Source organism: Panicum virgatum, chromosome 1K (assembly GCF_016808335.1).
Source record: "Panicum virgatum strain AP13 chromosome 1K, P.virgatum_v5, whole genome shotgun sequence".
NCBI classification, from domain to species: Eukaryota; Viridiplantae; Streptophyta; class Magnoliopsida; order Poales; family Poaceae; genus Panicum; species Panicum virgatum.
The window spans coordinates 54,643,050-54,655,386 of record NC_053136.1 but is presented as its reverse complement, the minus strand read 5'-3'; the positions used below and the strand labels follow the sequence as shown (position 1 = coordinate 54,655,386).

The 12,337-nt window shown below is 47.3% G+C and overlaps 2 protein-coding genes and 1 non-coding gene across 5 annotated transcripts; 1 reads left to right on the top strand and 2 right to left on the bottom strand.

Annotated features, from left to right (window-relative positions):
* The first annotated feature begins 3,741 nt into the window (after nt 1–3,741).
* Nucleotides 3,742–7,494, top strand: LOC120645137. 2 transcript variants are annotated; one of them, XM_039921901.1, is made up of 6 exons: nt 3,742–4,058; nt 4,588–5,496; nt 5,589–5,765; nt 6,117–6,259; nt 6,961–7,071; nt 7,146–7,494. In XM_039921901.1, exons 1-6 carry the CDS (start codon nt 3,903–3,905, stop codon nt 7,189–7,191), a joined length of 1,542 nt encoding a protein of 513 aa, XP_039777835.1. In that variant the 5' UTR covers nt 3,742–3,902; the 3' UTR covers nt 7,192–7,494. The 2 variants fall into 2 exon arrangements, with proteins under 2 accessions (XP_039777835.1, XP_039777842.1); XM_039921908.1 differs by having other exon boundaries at nt 3,808–4,058; nt 4,588–5,472.
* Nucleotides 7,495–8,519: 1,025 nt separating this feature from the next.
* Nucleotides 8,520–8,680, bottom strand: LOC120658105. Its single transcript, XR_005668517.1, has one exon. It is a non-coding gene; the product is annotated as a U1 spliceosomal RNA (small nuclear RNA).
* Nucleotides 8,681–9,640: 960 nt separating this feature from the next.
* LOC120645151 (E3 ubiquitin-protein ligase AIP2-like) lies at nt 9,641–11,991 on the bottom strand. 2 transcript variants are annotated; one of them, XM_039921924.1, is made up of 3 exons: nt 11,375–11,991; nt 11,107–11,234; nt 9,641–10,537 (listed from the first exon to the last, which is right to left on the bottom strand). In XM_039921924.1, the coding sequence occupies exons 1-3, from the start codon at nt 11,549–11,551 to the stop codon at nt 10,087–10,089; spliced, it is 756 nt and encodes a 251-aa protein (XP_039777858.1). In that variant the 5' UTR covers nt 11,552–11,991; the 3' UTR covers nt 9,641–10,086. The 2 variants fall into 2 exon arrangements, with proteins under 2 accessions (XP_039777858.1, XP_039777852.1); XM_039921918.1 differs by having other exon boundaries at nt 9,641–10,530.
* Nucleotides 11,992–12,337: the final 346 nt, after the last annotated feature.

Sequence of the window (12,337 nt, the reverse complement as noted above, 5' to 3'; positions counted from 1 at the left end):
CAAACGATCTATCTGACATTCTATCCATGTTTTTTTTTAAAGCATTCACTCCATCCCAAATTACAATTCGTTTGGCTTTTTTAGATAAATAATTTTTGCTATATATCTAGATGTAGTATACATCTAGATGAATAGCAAAATATATGTATATAGAAAAGCTAAAACAAATTGTAATCGGATCGGACGTACTAATCAACAACTTTTTATATATAGTGATCCATCATCATCAGCGAGGAATCCGCAGAGGTCAAAATCCCAGCGGCGCTGCCACATCACATGCTGATTGCGGAACCGGTAAGCCAGGCCAAGATTAGACGGTCGCTAGCTTCTTTGTTGCATTGGTATCCCGCACGCAACGTTGCAACACGTAGAGGGGAAAGGATTAAAAAACCTTCGTATATTAACGAACTTACACCTACTCTTGATTAGGAGCCAAGTAAGGTGATCAAGACAGTCGCACCAACGTTGGCTTCATGGCGGCCACACTCTCTCTCTCTCTCTCTCTCTCTCTCTCTCTCTCTCTCTCTCTCTCTCTCTCTCTCTCTCTCTCTCTCTCTCTCTCGGGGGGGGGGTGTACTCTTCATGGCGGCCATTCTCTAGGATGCGCTTTGTGCATACGTTGTGAGTTTATACAAAATGCATGCTCATCTCAACAAACAACGTTGTATGAATATTGACATTGTTTTCTAGTTTCAGTCCTTCATCCTCATCCCAAAAGAACGCATGAACATTTGGCTCTGTTCAAAGCTGGAATGGTCAGTGTCGACTGCCAAATTAGTGGCCACTACCGGACATTCGCCACCAATAAGCATGCATCCTCGGCGCCCCTGATATGATGGGTAAAGCGTACCGACCCATTAATTCCATTGTCCCTGGATTTAATTTGCTTGTTTACATTTATTCTAGATAGTCTGGTACCCCATGCTCATAATTGAAACTTCCGACCGATTCCAGTATTAAGGGCAAGATTAAGATGTTGGTTATCCGGTCAATTTAGCTTCCAGTACTGTTTGCTGTGGTCACTGTCTTTGTTTTAAAGAAATCTCTCATCGGACGTTTGGATAGATATGACTACAAGTGTATCATAAGTGTGCACAATTTGGTGATTGCTTGGTAAAGATTTGAGATCGAAAAGAAAAAGGGTGCTACTTTTCAGTCTTCTGTGATGTGCCTTTTCCCCAATTTTTTAGATAGATGACCTCCTTGCTCGTCTTTGAAAATTGGATTGAGCCCTTTTTTCTGCTCTTCTGTCTTTTAAAAAAAGTCATTTATGAGTTTATTTCCGGGTTCAGCCAAACAACTCATCATATTTAATATGGATGACATGACCCTTACGTCTATCACTGAATTCTGCATAGTCCAACGATAGCACACTGTGCTCGTGACGGCAGTTTCTCTGCAATTACCTAACTGACAAACCATGATCAGACCAACTGCACCAGGGTTATTGTGCAGGCCCGGCCTGTCTGCCATGGCTTTGTGTCCCCTTGCTGAAACGGAGATGCTCTTTTGCAGCGTTGTCTAAATCCTAGAGCCTATCCCTGAACAAAAGAAGAGACCAAATCATAGCACAACATGGCCTTTCAAAAAGAAAATCATACTAGCTAGCAGGACATGAACTGCAACAGAACCGAACCGAGCCGAGCCAAAAGAACGAGGTGTATTCTGGGACTGGTACACCAAATGATGAAAGGTTTGGCACTGTTGGAGGCCGTACGTAAAGATTGGTGCGGGATTTGGGCGCGTTTAGTTCCCAAAATTTTTTGGGAAAGTACTGTAGCACTTGAAGATTAGGAGGCCTAAACGTGATTTAATTATAAAACTAATCACATGGATGGACGGGAAATCGCGAGACGAATCTATTAAGCCTAATTACTCCGTCATTAGAGGTTGGTACTGTAGCATAACATTGTATAATCATTGCATAATTAGGCTCATTAGATTCGTCTCACGATTTTACCGGGGGTTGTGGAATGGGTTTTTGCGAATTATCCACATCTAATGCTCCAAATTAGTAGTCAAGCGTTATAAAATACTGTAGCAATCGAAAAATTTTGGGAACTAAACGGGCTCAAAATCAAAGATGCTCTGCTGGGCTGCTTGGACAGGACGAGACATGGTCGGCCGAGCAGTCACCGATTCAGCATGCAGTCTGGTGCGCTGAACTGACTTACTGGTCTTTAATAAAAGAGTTAAATATATTAGCGCCCATGAACTTGTCCTCAGATACCACTTAGGACTACCAACTCGCAAAATCGAAATCTGACACTCCGAAATTATTAAGTTGTGCCACTTAGGTCTATAACCCTTCAAGGGGTATGAATACATACAAAAAAGTCCTCAAATTCTATCATCTTCTATATCTACATCCCTCTCATCTCTTTCACCTCTCTCTCACCGCCGGCGGCCACTACGGCACCCGCGTCCACAGCTGTCCGTCCCGGAGGTCGCCGACGTGCACCTCCCCCGCGCTCCAGGGACAGCGCCCAGATCCGCCCTGCCACGTCGATACCGCCGCGGCCGCGGCTCGACCGCGCCGCCCGGCCACCGCCACAGAGCGGAGCAGAGCCGAGGCGCGAGGTCGAGCTCTCCGCCGGGCTTGAGGACGAGGCCCAAGATCCCGCCGCCACCATGCCATGTAAACTAAACCACGTGGCGTCATATATTGGAGGGTTTTTTTGCATATATTGATGCCACGTGGCGTCATGTCAAGAGGTATGGACTTAAGTGGCACAACTTAACAAGTTTAGGGTGTCAGATTTCAATTTTGCGAGTTCGTGGACCTAAGTGGCACATAGAGACAAGTTCGAGAGGCGTCGGTGTATTTAACTCTTAATAAAAAGGCCGTGGTAACCTAACTGAATTATGTATCTTTTGAAATGATCTAACTGAAATATTCCGGTGCTTTGAATCGGGCAGAAGGGACAAAAAAAAACAAACAAGCAATGCAACTGCATCATGGGAAAAAATTTGAGAGATCATCTGATACCCATCTGGTCTGGGATAAGTAAGCAACGTTTGTTAAGCCTATGAATTATCCACCTTGCTTGCGCGCATGAAACGGTGTGGTGTGGTTAGGGCATCAGTAGTGTGCAAAATTCACTGGCCTTAAGTTTCTTGAGACCGACCTCATACATTAGAGGATAGGTCTTAAGGTAGGTCTTAAGCCTAGAAAAGGTATGGCCGGGTCTTATGCTTGAGGCCCGACCTTAAGAAATAAACAAAGCGAATAGGAATAAAATAGATGCTTGGTGTACTCTGCTGTATGGATTGTAGCACCAGATAGCAGTAAGAAAGAGAGATGTCTGAAATCTTTTATTTCAATGAGGACCCCGCCTTTGTGGGTGCATCCGTGCATGTCGACCTCAAACACTACAGACCGAGACCTTATAATATGCGGGACTCAGCTTAAGGGCTGTGTAGGCCTCATACACTACTGATGCCCTTACGAGTAGAGACTACACATTGAAAACAAGTAGAGAGTATGGCTTTTTTTTTCATAGATGAGATATGATAAATTCTCGAAAAAAAGATGAGATATGATAAATTGATAATATACGTTGACACGTGGTTGTTGTAGGCAAAAGGACAAAGCTTTGCATTCTTCTCTCGATGCCATTTCGCTTGGACAGACCATGCCAAAGTCAATGGCTTTGGCTTGTTGATATGTTTAATCACCAGAGCTTATTATTGTCCACAAGGCAATTAATCCCCAACTAGCAGAGTCACCAGTCAGGAGATAAATACTGGTAATTTTCAAACCAAGCAAAATATAAAAAAGCGACGCGACCCCCGCACTCACGGCACTTCCGAGCAATTTCCTCGTCATTTCTGTAATCCCCACCTCGGCTCTCATCTTTCTCTCACTCGGAGAAGAGGGAGGGGGGAAAAGCGCAAGCGAGATGGGCGCCGGGAGCAGCCGCGCCGATGCGCCGTCGCGCCGCCGGGCGCGCCTCGGCCTCGGCGGGTGCTTCGGAGCGGGATCCTCCGCCGCCGCAGCCGCTCGTGACGGCGGGAGCTTCGCCGCGGACGCGCCCTCGTCCTCGCGCGCTAACGAGGTAGTTCCAGTACCGCGTCGCGCCGTCGCCTGGCCCGGGATGCCGGAGCGCGGGGTAGTTCCAGCACCGCTTAGTCTCTTCTGAGGTGCGGATTCGCCGCGAGAATAGATAGTATCTGTATGAAGGGCGATTCAGAAATTTGACCTGTTTTTGGAGCTCAGAGCTATTATTACTTGCTTAAGTATATGATTATGATAAGTTTGTAGCAGTTGGCTAATGGGCTTGAAAAAAAATTGTGGTCCTTCCACCTTCACTACATATCTGCTACTTGCAAGCATGAATAATTGCCTCTGGTTGCGCCCTTTCATAATGCACATGACTGACGAGTGAATATCTCAGTTTTTCTGTGTCTGTGCACGTTAAACGGGCTGGACCTCCACATGACAAATTGAAGGAAATTTATGAAATTTAGAACATTTTCTGTCTTTAAGCGTTTTTTGTTTACTACTTTCTATTAGTGATAGACTACATTCAATATCTGTAAATTGTTTTTATGCCGGTTTCTGATGTAAGGAGGTGCTGTCTACAGGTACAATCTCAGCAATCAGGGCGATCAGTGAATGGAGTGAATTTTCATGCTTCTCTAGCTGCTAAGGATCTCCAGGTCTCCAGTGAGTCAAATCCAAGACTGCATTCGTCTTCAAGCACCATAAGCCATCATCTCAGATTCAATCACCTCAATTGTCATGAAAACAAGGAAGATAGCCTGGGGACTGAAAACGCTGAAACAAGTGGCCTTGAAAGCTCATCCAGAAAAGCTGTCATGGTTACGGGAAGTTTCAGTAGTGAAGCTGTTAATGTTGACATAGCATCGAGAGCAGGAATAGGTTCTATAGGATCAGAGCTCGGAAATGTTGCTAATACAGTCCCCACTGATGAAATTGGTGGTTCAATTTCTGAATCTGATATGCACCCCTCGTTGATGACATCTGAAAGGATCCTGTCTGACTTAGAAGGAGAGATCGCTCCTCAAGCAACTTCGTCCACAACTGTTCTGACAAGTGAAGGATCTGATATATCTCAATCTAGCTTGACATCTATGTCCCCTAACTCCTCAACTGCATCATCCGGGATACGAGAACCAACACCAGATTCAATCCCTACCAGAGCAGATGTTCCCATATTCAGTGGACCACATGGTCAGACTGGTGGGAGTATATTACATGATGATATGATGAGCATTTTCTCAAATGATGGTCTAGGACGCTCTAGAGATTCAAGCAGCAGTGAAACAAGGAGGAGTCACAGAAGGGTTCTATGGGATACATTTTCCAGGCGCGGCTCTAGAGGTTATCCTGAATCTGATGCTGATGACCTGGGATTTTACAGCACATGGCTAGACCTTGGTGATGACCTTTTTGGAGAGTTGGAGGAGTCAAGATATTTTCATCGCAGACGCCATGGTTCAATAAGAGTAAGCCAGTATTCAAGATCCCGGGTAATTGTTATGCCTTTTTTTTTGCTGTTATGATTTTTGCTGATTCACCTCAGTAACACACCTTCTTTACTTGGGATTCTTCTCTGTTACAGATTAGGGAGCATCGTCGTGCTGTTTTTGATAGTGGCAATGAACAAAGCACTGCAGCTTGTCCTTTGGGGATTCATCAAGCTGGCCGATGCACCTGTGATTCTTTCTTGATTGCTGAAGAATCTAGTGCCCGAGCAAGTATATCAAGAATTGTCATGTTAACTGAGGCGTTATTTGAGGTTTGTCCTTCCCTTCGTACTCATTTGATTGTTTATCAGCAGTCTAGTTTTGTAAGTTGATGACATATAAGCGACAGTGGAGAATATAGGGCCAAAGTCTTTGACACTGTTGTTGTGTTTTTGGCAATGTTATGTCTTTTACATCTGTATATGTATTCTAACAGCTTTCAGGCATGTTTGAAGCTGTACAGCAAATATAAAATGTTCTTAAAAGTAAATTTGTACATAATTTAGTTAATTTGAGAGCAGATTGTTGGCTATGTGTGGACTGTGAACTCCATTGCTATTATTGCATTTTTCAGCACATTACTACTCTAGTTATGTTAAAATGGCCTGCGTGATTCTTTTCAGGTGTTGGATGAAATTCACCGTCAACCTGCGTCACTTTCACTTTCTATGGTCTCTGTTCAGGCTCCTGAATCTGTAGTTAATTCATTGCCATGTAAGAGCTACAAAAAGCTTGCGACACCCCAATGCAGTGATGACATGGAACAGTAAGCTTCTCATCATTCTAATATCTCAGTTTCCTAAGGCAAAAGTCTTGCATAATAATGAGAGTAGTTTCAGAAAGAAAGAAAGCCCAATGCTTTTAACAGTAATCAGTTTTTTCTTCCACACGAGTTCAGTTATACATACTGATAGTTCATGCAGGAAAAAAAAAAGATAATGAGACAATGAATGAGTATTCCTGTAATATGCACACATGGAATTGTAGCATCTTTGCAGCTTACAGTATCTTATGTAGTGGTATTTGCTGGATAATATTTTTTCTCTTCAAGGCATAACATATAATAGCTAGAAGTCAAAACTACTACGTAAAGTTTTATGATTCAGTTGTTTTTATTACAAATTTACTATCACTACTACTAGACAGTTTCATTCTTTGCATATACTAATTGGATAAATGGGGTAAGCAACACAGTGGTATCTGAAAGTTTAGATTCTTGGAGTTTAATGTTGGTTTTTATTGCCAAGATATTCTGTATAACCGTGAACCTTTGGGCTAAAGAATCAATTTGCCCTGCAAGGTTATGATATTTTGCTGTATTTGGTAATTGGTATGGCAACAGTTGCGATCACCACGTGTTAAGAAATGCCTGCTGGCTAGCCCTGTTTTCTGATATTTCATTTTCCTTATCATTGTTTTGGAGGTCCTAATGCTTAAAATCTAACATATCATTGGGTCTCTCATCAGGTGCCATATCTGCTTAACTGAATATGAGGATGGGGAACAGATAAGAACTCTTCCGTGCAAACACGAGTTTCACCTGCAGTGTGTTGACAAATGGCTGAAGGAAATACACAGGTATCCTTGTTCTGGTACGCACAACAATACTGGCGCTGCATTGAGGGATCTTCTAACATGTCCTTGTCCTTCAGGGTGTGCCCGTTGTGCCGTGGGGACGTCTGTGAAGTTGCCTCCTGAAGTCCTTGGCGCCGCCGTGCCTCCAGCCGCCACCACTGCTCCATGGTGGAAGGCTGGAGCCGGTTCAGTCATGCCACGGTGATCCCTGTCGCCTTTGACAGTTGACGCCGCAAGAGTCTCGCTGCCGAAGAGAATGGCCAGATCCTGCGTCTAATGCAGCATTTCCTGTCAAAGTTTTAAGATACCACCCCAAGACTTGTGTATAGCTTTTGTAGCCTCCCCGTGTACGACAACCTGTATATATGTGTAAATTCTAGATTCAATTTTATGCTCCTTGATGCTCGGTATCTCTCAAATAACCTAGGTAATTCCAGCACCAGTCAGTCTGTATCCAGCCTGGAAGCTACACAAATTCTGACAGTCGCACACTCGCACTAGAAAATATAAAAAGAAAATTTGTTAAATACGTTTGAACTATGCATGCGATTGAGGTTAGGCATTAACTGAAGCGAAAAAATTGCTCGAGGGGCTTGTTTATTACGCTATTCGTCGAGGGCCGCCCAAGAACACACCCGGGGTCCAAAATATATTTTCCGAGCTCGCTCATTCCTCCGTGACAGGGACCAAAATTTAATTTATCACTAGAAGATATAGGCATATAGCTCTTCTGGTATGTATGATAGGAGATATAGCGCGTAAGGCACGCCAAACGCCCATGAGCAGAACAACAGCATAGGAGATACAGTTGATTTGGATGCAGCATCAAGTATCCGAGATATTCAATCACGGTAAAGGCCTCCAGCAAACCCAGTTCAATCACATCATAACCTTCATTTCTTTTGGGAAGTCATCATAATCTTCATGGAGGGCTATGTTTGCGAGCATTACAGGTGCAGCACAGTATAATTTAGTTGCCCCCGTACATGACACTGAGCTTTCCAATTCATCATGGTCAAGTTCACCACTAGAAGCGGTGGTGTTTTACTCATGTTAAAAAAATTGGCTAATTTGTCTATGCTCAGCTTGCACTACCAATTTGCCGAGGGGCTTTTGAACGCCATGCAGAAGCTAAAATGAAAACAGCAGTTGTCTCGTCGTATATTAAGGCATTAAACGTTAAGAGCCAATGCAACTAGATGGCAAGACGTCATCGCAAAGAAAAAAAACAAAAGAACGACCTGCTCGCGGGGCTAAGGTCCAAAGCTAAATTTTACAAAGCTGGTAGAAGAGCAGCCAGGGACCAGAGTTCAATTGCCTAAATTTGCTGGGTTCCTACAGCTGGCCCGAGAACTGAACTAGCAGGGACCGACCCAGGGCCATACTGCAAAATCCTTCCCAGATTAACAACAGAGGCGAATCCAGGGACCAAGTTTAATTATTTAGAATTGGCGGGGGCCGCGCGAACGCGTACCCCCTCTACCACAAATTATGACGTCCACTCTCCCACTTGGGGAGATGGTAGACCAGCGCACCCACCAAGTGCAATGTGGGCCACTAATCTAGGCCATGGGCCTTCTTGATCGCCCATCGACCCCGTCCAGGTAAGTATGGAGCAATGGAGCACCACGGACGTCTTATGTAGCCAGCGCGCCCGCTCGGAGCTCTTTCATTCGACGAGGTGGGACTAAACAGCTTCTAGAAGAGAAACCACGACGCCGTGCTGCCGTTGGATCGTGGTGCTGTACTGGGCCGAAAAGACAGAGCACCAGATGGGCCGAGCCTAGTGCATTTTTGTTTTTTTGTCTTTTTTTTGACCGAACTAAACTTGATTTCTTTTTCGGTATCCAACATCGTCACCGTGAAGGCGTGGTTCGTTCAGGCTCGTAGGGATGGTAATCAGCTGCGTACATCCATTCCCATCGGCGAATCATCTTGTTTGGAAGTGCACCTCTTTTCCCCTTCCATGATGCGTCAGATTCATGCTTTTAATTCAGACTTCAGAGTGTGTGTGGGGCCATGAAAGGTGCGTCCAATTTCCTGTTTGATCGGGCACTGTATTTGTGTTGGTGCTGGCCTAATCAGCTCTCTTTGCGTAGGTGGCCTAATCACATGGCCATGGTATCATCCGTGCTGCCGTCCATCAACCAACAGATCGAATTCTGCTTGCTTCGTCCTTGACGCAAAAACGTAAAAAAGAGAGCGGTGAGAAGATCGATTTTTCCAGCCTGACCGTTGACCATGCCAGTGACCACACCCTTGGCTTGATCTTGATGCCGCCGTGCCGTGCCAGTACGTGGTGATCTCTGCATCGCGCCTATTGTATTTTTCCTAGTCTTGTGTGTCTCCCCCCCCCCCCCCCCCCCCCTTTTCACTCACAGGTCGCGATTATGTTCCGTGCGGAGAAAGTCCACCGCGCGGTGCTCTCTGAGAACAGACTAACAGCAGTAGTACAACACGGTACTAATCCACTAGCACTTACCACTGTACCACCTTTCATCGTACGGTAAGATCTCGGCTCTGAATTTTAGGCTGCAACGCAATGCGTCGTGCATCATGGATTAGTACATATGGACAATGGCCGTAACCGTAACCGACTTGGATAGGCAACCAGACGTTCTGAAATCTGAACACGGACCGTAACTAGACAGTTTTTTTTTTGAGATGAATACTACACAGATTTGGGATAACCAGCGTCGTGAGCAGCTGTGCAAAACTAATCAGCACATGGCTCCATGAAACTGATGCCCCGTGCGATCGCAGCGCTCCATGCGCTCATCGATTCAGTGCTCCGTCTCGCCGTGCACCATCATCCGACCCTGATCCAGTGATCCCCACCCCCACTCTGCGGTGTCCTCGACACGAGGCATCTCGCGCACGCACGGTCACCCGCAGCCTGCCTGCCAATGCCATCCGCCCGTGTCCATGGCCTGGGTCTGCCACGCACGGCGGCGCGGTCCCGCGTTGCTCCGTCCGGCCGAAGAAGAGAAGACTCCAAGCCATCCCGCGGCAGGTCGGTCAGTTGGGGGGAGGGCAGGAGGCGAGGTGGACCAGGGCGCGGCAGACGGGGCAGCGCGAGGCGGCCTGGACCCAGGGCACGCCACAGGACCAGTGGAAGCGGTGCGCGCAGGGCAGGTGCACCAGCACGTCCCCCGCCCGGAGCTCCTCCAGGCACACCGCGCACTCCGACGCCTCCGCCTCCGCCTCCGACGTCGCCGCCGGCCTGCGCCGCCCCAGCAGGCTCCAGCCGAACCGCCGCCGCCGGGCCGCGCCTCCCGCGTTCGTCGGCTTCGAGAACACCTCCCGCTGCAGCGCCCACGACGCCGCTGGCGTCGCGCCAGCCTCGGGTATGGCCGGCGCCGCCGTAGTAGCCGAGTGGTGGAGATTGCTGCTGCCGCTGCCGCTCGTGCTCGTTGCGTGTGGGTGTGGCTTCGCCGTCGGCGGTCGCACGGTGCCCGTGCTCTGATTCCTACAGCAAGTTTCAGGTATCAGAGATTCCATGCAGATGCTGGAAAAAAAAAAGACGAAAACTGAACGATCACGGGGCTTTTTTGGATCGAATTCTACTCCGCTCAATCATGCGCAAAAATTTTGTGTGAACTGCTTAGACTTGTTTGCAGAGCTTGTTTGCAGAGTATAAAGATGATGGGACCAGAGCAAGCACTCGAATTTCAGCGCTGAAACAGGACCCTGAATGGATACTCTGCATCTCAAACAGTAGTTCTCTAGGCATGGAACTAGATTCCCATACAAAGGTATCCAGCAGGCACGTTGCTGCAAAAGGAAATACCACTCAAGATTGGATGTTAACAATCTATCTTTCGTATTTCCTGAACCGAACAGCCTCTATATAGACTAGGAAATCATCATTGCTGCAAACTGCAAACTCAGGATAAACCAAGCAGGAGGGACCTATGGATTCTGAACCTCAGCTAGAACTAGAAGTGGAAATGCTGGGGCTCTGAAGAACCGTACAGCGAGCTACATCATAGATTCTCTCTGAAGGAAGCACAGACAAGAACTGCAGCAGCAACACACCTCTTGACCAGTGATTCTCTCTGCCCCCTGAGCTTCTGGTCCAGTCTCTCCTTCGCCTCCCGGGCGTTGGTGTCCAGCGTCCACGCGCGCGCCATCATCTCCTTGCACACGCTGCTGCTGCTCCTCTCCTGCAAACCAAGCTCACAGCAAGCTAATCAGAACAAACATCTCCTGTATACCACACGGATGAACAAGATCTAAAAAAAATTAGAATCGTCGTGAAAGTGAAACCAGAGATAATTAAATATAATTGAATGGAATGAGAGACCTTGGAGGCCGCCGCCGAGCCAAGGTGGGCGTGGTCGTGGCCGCCGGCGTACAGGCAGAAGGACGGCCGCCGCGTCCCGCACGGCGCCTCCGCCGCGCCGGACGACGACCCGCCCTGCCGGAGCCGCCGCCGCCGCGCGCACTCCACGCCGGGGAGCATCCCGGCCATGATGACCATCCGCCGTCGAACTCAAAGAGGCACCACAAACGTGACAGCTGCGATGCGAGCGATGACAACAAGACGCCGCCTGCAACGACCTCGCTCCCCACAAGCTATGTATGCTTGCTAGCTACCTAGCCCTGTGATTGTGTCGGGTGTCGCATGCACTGCTCGACGACCCCGAGACACGGGATTCGGAGGAGGCGCTAGGAGCGATTGGTGTATGTGGAAGCCCTCCATCCGGAGCAGGAAGAGGACGAGGACGAGGACGAAGCCGGCCATCTCCGACGACCAGTCATGAGCCTCATCTCCTTTGGACGGGGAGCAGCAGCTTTCTATCTATAGGGAGGAGGAGGAGGAACTTAGGAAGGAGGAGGAGAGCTCATGCTGATGGCGTGCCAAAATGCCAATGGCCCAACTACCTACCTCTACCTCTACCCGAAGTAGGGATGACTATGTATATATGTGAATGTAATCCCCCTGGTTAGTGGTTACCTGTGGAGCCTGACACGGAATTCCTAGCAACACTTATTTGGACACTTCTGAAGACAATAATTTATCGGGCGACAAAAAAAAAATTTCTTGCAAGGAGGGATAATTTGGTTGGCTCCCGTACTCTGCGCAAAGGTAAATGTGACAAATAGAATACCCCAGCACAAATTTAGCCAGCCTAGCAGTATGACGTGGTTGGTGACGCACTCCTTTTTTGTTGGATATGTATGGTTGCTTGCTTCCAATATTGTGAGCCTAATATAATAGGCAGTGATTTTATTTTATTTTTATTTTCGGCGTGCAGATTTTACT

Bases quoted from the DNA above. Each gene is read 5' to 3' on its own strand.
- LOC120645137 (XM_039921901.1), top strand. From the start codon at position 3,903: ATGGGCGCCGGGAGCAGCCGCGCCGATGCGCCGTCGCGCCGCCGGGCG. The intron at 5,497-5,588 runs GTAATTGTTATG...TCTCTGTTACAG, and splicing joins GCCAGTATTCAAGATCCCGG to ATTAGGGAGCATCGTCGTGC. The intron at 6,260-6,960 runs GTAAGCTTCTCA...GTCTCTCATCAG, and splicing joins TGCAGTGATGACATGGAACA to GTGCCATATCTGCTTAACTG.
- LOC120645151 (XM_039921918.1), bottom strand. From the start codon at position 11,551: ATGGTCATCATGGCCGGGATGCTCCCCGGCGTGGAGTGCGCGCGGCGG. The intron at 11,235-11,374 runs GTCTCTCATTCC...CTTGGTTTGCAG, and splicing joins GCTCGGCGGCGGCCTCCAAG to GAGAGGAGCAGCAGCAGCGT. The intron at 10,531-11,106 runs GTGTGTTGCTGC...TGTAGGAATCAG, and splicing joins AGAGAATCACTGGTCAAGAG to AGCACGGGCACCGTGCGACC.